The 6,750-nt window shown below is 37.3% G+C and overlaps 1 protein-coding gene across 2 annotated transcripts; it reads right to left on the minus strand.

The window, feature by feature from the left end:
- Nucleotides 1-595: 595 nt before the first annotated feature.
- LOC122932528 (cyclin-dependent kinase inhibitor 2A-like) lies at nucleotides 596-4,132 on the minus strand. 2 transcript variants are annotated; one of them, XM_044287010.1, is made up of 2 exons: nucleotides 3,908-4,132; nucleotides 596-917 (listed from the first exon to the last, which is right to left on the minus strand). In XM_044287010.1, exons 1-2 carry the CDS (start codon nucleotides 4,022-4,024, stop codon nucleotides 660-662), a joined length of 375 nt encoding a protein of 124 aa, XP_044142945.1. In that variant the 5' UTR covers nucleotides 4,025-4,132; the 3' UTR covers nucleotides 596-659. The 2 variants fall into 2 exon arrangements, with proteins under 2 accessions (XP_044142945.1, XP_044142938.1); XM_044287003.1 differs by having other exon boundaries at nucleotides 596-920.
- Nucleotides 4,133-6,750: the final 2,618 nt, after the last annotated feature.

A 6,750-nucleotide genomic window follows, 5' to 3' on the forward strand; every position in this document is an offset into this window, starting at 1 on the left:
CAAACCCAATGTGAAATAAAAATTTTGCCCAGCAAAAAAAAACAAAAAAAAAAACTGTTGAAACCAGCCTTATATATATTTTTAGAGATTGCTGATTCACTGTAAAACACTATAAAACTATACATAACATGAAATCAAATTATACATTAGATTTAATATATACTGTAATACATCCATAATAATGTATGTAATAAATTAAAATATACTTAAATGTAAAATGATTTTAAAAACAGAAGAAGAAGAAAGAAATGTCAGTAGAGGCAGAGCCAGACCTGGAGGCCTGTCCTTGGCACTCAGAGGTGCTGGAGCTTCTTCCAGGGCAGCTACTGGTACACTTACTCATTCATTATGCATCCTACTTTCAGCAACATTGGCCCATCTAACTAATTATACTAATAGTTATCAATAATTAGGACAATATATTAATAACAACTGTTATTAGTGTTATTATTATGTGTATTATATATATTATTAGCATCAGCACCCATCCACCAAATATGTCCAAATACAAACCAGAATTTCCCATTTTCTGCCCCAATTTGCTGCTGGCCATACTACTCTCTTGATAAAACAGGCAGTAACCAGAAGACATAGGTAGAGGTGATGACATTTAATGTATTATATTCCATATACAATACACATATGAAAGACAAGTGCAGCTAATTTCCAGCCAGTCCAAGGGCTTTTAATTTTTCCAAAACCCATGGGGAAGCTAAGTCTATAGGTCGCTGACCAAAGTTGTCTGGTGGGCCATCAATACTTGCTCCTCCTTTTATCAGTACGACCAAGGTGTCCACAAAGCCTTCACGGATGGCATCATGAGCAGGACAGGTGCCAGTGGTGGGGTCAGGGATAGTAGGGTCGGCTCCATGATCAATTAGCAGCTGGGCTAGCTGCGGACTGCCCATCATCATCACCTGCTGGGTCCAATATAATGAAATTATATGTATCATTACTATTATTATTATCATCATCACCTGCTGGGTCCAATATAATTAAATGATATGTATCATTACTATTATTTATTATTATTATTATCACTTGCTGGGTCCAATATAATGAAATCATATGTATTATTACTATTTATTATTATTTTTATTATCATCACTTGCTGGGTCCAATATAATGAAATCATATGTATTATTACTATTTATTATTATTTTTATTATTATCACTTGCTGGGTCCAATATAATGAAATCATATGTATTATTACTATTATTATTGTCATCATCATCGCCTGCTGTGTCTAATAAAATAAAATGTATTGTTACTATTAATTATATTTATTATTAGTATTGTTGTTATTATCACCACCATCATCATTAACTTGCTGGGTCCACTATAATGAAATCATATGTAATATTGCTATTATTATTATTATTATTATTATTATTATCACCTGCTGGTTCCAATACAATTAAACGTATTGTTACTATTAATTATATTTATTATTAGTACTGCTATTATTAGTATTATTATTAGTATTATTACCACCACCATCATCATTAACATGCTGGGTCCACTATAAAGAAATTATATGTATCATTACTATTATTATTATTATTATTATCATCATCACCTGCTGGGTCTAATATAAGGAAATCATATGTATTATTACTATTAATTATATTTATTATTAGTATTGTTATTATTATTATCACCACCATCATCATTAACTTGCTGGGTCCACTATAATGAAATCATGTGTATTATTACTATTATTATCATCATCATCACCTGCTGGGTCCAATATAATGAAATGATATGTATTATTACTATTATTAATATTATAATCACTTGATAGGTCCAATATAATGAAATCATATGTATTATTACTATTTATTATTTTTATTATTATCACTTGCTGGGTCCAGCATAATGAAATCATATGTATTATTACTATTTATTATTATTATTTTTATTATTATCACTTGCTGGGTCCAATATAATGAAATCATATGTATTATTACTATTATTATTGTCATCATCATCGCCTGCTGTGTCTAATAAAATAAAATGTATTGTTACTATTAATTATATTTGTTATTAGTATTGTTATTATTATCACCACCATCATCATTAACTTGCTGGGTCCACTATAAAGAAATTATATGTATCATTACTATTATTATTATTATTATTATTATTATTATTATTATTATCATCATCATGACCTGCTGGGTCTAATATAAGGAAATCATATGTATTATTACTATTAATTATATTTATTATTAGTATTGTTATTATTATTATCACCACCATCATTAACTTGCTGGGTCCACTATAATGAAATCATATGTATTATTGCTATTATTATTATCATCATCACCTGCTGGTTCCAATACAATTAAACGTATTGTTACTATTAATTATATTTATTATTAGTACTGCTATTATTATTATTATTACCACCACCACCACCACCATCATCATTAACTTGCTGGGTCCACTATAATGAAATCATATGTATTATTGCTATTATTATTATCATCATCACCTGCTGGTTCCAATACAATTAAACGTATTGTTACTATTAATTATATTTATTATTAGTACTGCTATTATTATTATTATTACCACCACCACCACCACCATCATCATTAACTTGCTGGGTCCACTATAATGAAATCATATGTATTATTACTATTATTATCATCATCGCCTGCTGGGTCCAATATAATGAAATCAAACGTATTGTTACTATTAATTATTTATTATTTTCACCTGCTGGGTCCAATATATAGAAATCATATTATTATTATTATTATTATTATTATTATTATTATTATCGCCACTATCCTCATTAACCTGCGGGTCCACTATAAAAGGAAGGAATGAAATGAAATCTGGCCCTGATGCTGGTGCAGAGCTGCAGTGACTGTACAATGTGTGGTCTCATACTCCCCCCACTACATGTTCCAGCATTAGGAAATACCCCATTATACCCCCGATCTTTCTAGCTTTCTAGACTACGAGCAGCTACTTACCGAGGATTCTTACTATTAGTGCTGGTACTACTAATACTATATTCTGGATATGTACAGCGGTCCGCTCTATGTCATGGTGCTGAAAGCCTACTGTATGCCGGACGGGAAGTTCTATTATCCGTTTTATATATAGTTACACTTCAATCATTATCACTGCTCAGACATTAACTCTAGGACTGCCGGTCTATGAGCATTTTTATTCTCCACACTGAAATATTTGTATAATAGTATCTGTGATCTAAGAGATAAACCAGAGAGATACATGCAATATATATAATCAATATATAATCCGATAGTAACAGTGTACGGATCTAGTGTATTACAGAGAATAGAATAGTCCGCCAGCTTCAGAATACTGTGTATACAGGAATATTCGCATCCGATTTATCCTACTCATATCTATTTATTATCTACCATCAATCTATCTCTGTATCTATCTAATATCAATGTATCTACTTTATCTATCTACCTATTCTATATATCTAATATCTATCTTCTATCTCTGTAGCTATCATCTATTCTATCTACCTATTTATCTTATATCTATCCTATGTCCGATTACATATCTATCTATTGTCTGTCTGATTCTATCTATCTAATATCTATCGCAGGCAATCCAGCCAGACCTTGGACAAAGTCCGGAGACAGACGCAGAAGGGATCACATCAATGTTGTAACTCAGACCTGTGCGTTTATTTACGCGTTTCCATAAAAAAACTCCGCGTTTTCTATGGCAAGAAGTGAGTGAAGGCACAGGTCTGGGGTAACTGAAGGAGTGCTGTGCCCCCTCCTGCCTCCATCTATAATGGCTGTCTGTCTGTCCTTCCATTGTCATGGTTTGTGACATGCTCCCCAAATCTCTGATTACTATAGATTTCTATACAGCTGGGCTGTTCTGTATGGTGCCGTCTTCTCCTACCTGGAGGGCTGTCCTGCCATGAGAGTTGCTGCTGTTCGGGTTGGCCCCATTCTCCAGGAATTCTCTCACCAGCTGTACATCTCCCTGCGCCGCTGCCATAGTCAGCAGCTCCTCCATCGGAGCCCACACACATCACTGGAGCGCCCTCTGCTGCCCGTTCTGCGTATGACGTCTCCTGATATATCACCAGGCGGCCAGGCAAGTGTGTGCTGCTTGTTTAGTGCCTCCCGGAGACAGTGCTGGGAAACCACCAGCTGCCCTGCTATTTGTAGGGCACACACCCTGCTGAGTGACGTTGGTAATAGAAACTGAAATGATATGATAACTTTCCCTGATCTATACAGAGGTCAGGGAGGATTTAGGTCCTCACAGCTAGGGCTGGGTGAATTATTCTAGTTTATTCCTTTCTGTTGGATGCATCACTTAATCATTTATTTTCCCTACATAAGAATGCCAGTCCTTCCATGCAGCAAACTGCACCATGAATGTGCGGCTCAGTCCGGCTTTTACTCCCATCATGCTTATATTAGGCCTTATTCACATGTCCGTGACCAGATCTGCGATGAGATAGTGATTCATGCGCAAAGATTCCCGTAAAGAATCCGGGTTTGGTCCTTGTGTCCGTTATTTGCCGTCCATGTGTCATCCGTTTTTCATGGACACTGCACAGCTACTGTGCACCATACTAGGGGGGAAGGGGAATAAAATCTATACAGAGAGGGTGCCAGGCAGGGGCTGTGCCATACTGGGGGCACCTGGCAGTGGCCCTTTGAACTGAATTTAGAAAGGGGGTCCCGCACCAGCCAAATAAGAGGGCCACAAAAAATAATATCTATACAGAGTGAGAGGGGGGCAAGGGCAGCCAATCATTCAGTTATATACAGGGGGCAAAATGAAATATAAACAGTATGAGTGGGGGCCAAATAAAATATATACAGTCTGGGGGCCAAATGAAATATATACAGTCTGGGTGGGGGCCAAATGAAATATATACAGAGCGATTGGCGGGGGCAGGGTAATGGGGGTGGGTGGCCCCAATCCAAAGTTTGCCCTGGAGCCCATAGAACTCTAGTTACACCACTGGATATATAAGATGTACAAAATGTGTTTTGCAATCTCAAGTTTAGCAACCCAGGTAGGAGGCCTTCAGTTTAATGCATGATAGTCTCTCTAAATCAGGAATGCTCAACCTGCGGCCCTCCAGCTGTTGTAAAACTAAAAGCGATTGGCTCCTAACCTGAAAAATTTAGGAGCCAAATACAATTTTTAGTCACCAAATTTAAAATACATATAATTACGGTATAATAAAAAAAAAAAAAAAAAAACGACATGTCTTACCTAGGGTTGTCACGATACCAAAATTTTGATTCGATTTCGATACCATAAAAAAGTATTGCGATACTCGATACCATTCAACACCACGCAAAAAAATTAAAACGCCAAAAAAGACGCATGCATTCCGCAATTTATGGAGCATCTGGACCATAATAGAACAGTCCTATCCTATTTTTTTGGGGGACAATGTGACAAAAAATATAGCAAATTGCACGGTTTTAATTTTCTTTCTGTTAGGGCGTTCACCACATAGGAGATATTTTTAAATATTTTAATAGTTCGCATTTTTTCGGGCGTGGAGATATGTAATATGTTTATCATTTTATTGTTTATATATTATATATGTAAAATTGGGAAAAGGGGGTGATTTAAACGTTTAGTATTTTTTTTATTTTTTATTTTTTTTACATACTAACTATTAGCCCCCTTAGGGGCTAGAACCTGGGATTTTTTCATCCCTTGTCCTATTCACCCTGATAGATCTCTATTAGGGTGAATAGGATCTCACACTCTCCCTGTGCACAGTACACACAGCAGCATGGAGCTTACCATGGCAGTCAGGGCTTCAGTAGCATCCTGGCTGCCATGGTAACCAATCGGAGCCCCAGGATTACACTGCTGGAGCTCCAATCAGAAGCTGCCACTGCCTCCAATGAGGAGGAGGAGGGGAGGGGACCCTGCCACCAATGGGAGGGGCGCCTGTGGCCACTGTGCCACCATTGATTAAAATAGTTATATTACTGGGGGGGGGGGTGCACTGCGCCACCAGTGATTATACTTTATAATACTGGGGTTGGGGGGGGGGGGCGCACTGCACCACCAATGATTATACTTTATAATACTGGGGTTGGGGGGGCGCACTGCACCGCCAATAAATATAAAACACATTAATTTAAGTGAATATAGTTTATGCCTGAATACAAATGGAGGCTGCGGGTGCCGGCCATATCCCATAACCAGGTGCCGGGTATAGGATATGTCCGGCACCCGCAGCCGGCGTTTGTATTCAGGCATAAATTATATTCATTGGTGGCGCAGTGGACACAGCCCCTCCCCTCCTCCTTCCTGCTATCAGTCCATTTGTGGTAGCGGTGCAGGGGGGGGCGACTGCCTCCTTCTCCCCTGTGCTGCTGAGGAGAACATGGTGCTCGCTGAGAGCAGCGCGTGTCATGTCGATGCAACTGGCGTCTGTCTGCTGGATGAAAGTCCTTTCTTCTTAAAGAGGCAGAACAGCGGAGGGTCTAGGCGCAAATGGCGACAAAACTACGAAGTCTTGGAATTGCAAAATGACGACAAGTCGCATTGGCGACCATTTTGGTCGCCATCTGGGGCCCTGCACCGTGTCCAAAAAAACAGCTGTACTGTTAAAATATAAAAATATTTTTTCAAATGTTTTATTTTTTTATTTAGTAAATGACGTAACAGAAAACAGTATCTAATTGGCAGTTATGGTGGTCAGAATATGGTGATGTAAAAAAAATAATATTTTTTTCAAAGTTTTAATTTAT

The sequence above is a fragment of the Bufo gargarizans genome, chromosome 1 (assembly GCF_014858855.1).
Source record: "Bufo gargarizans isolate SCDJY-AF-19 chromosome 1, ASM1485885v1, whole genome shotgun sequence".
NCBI lineage: Eukaryota > Metazoa > Chordata > Amphibia > Anura > Bufonidae > Bufo > Bufo gargarizans.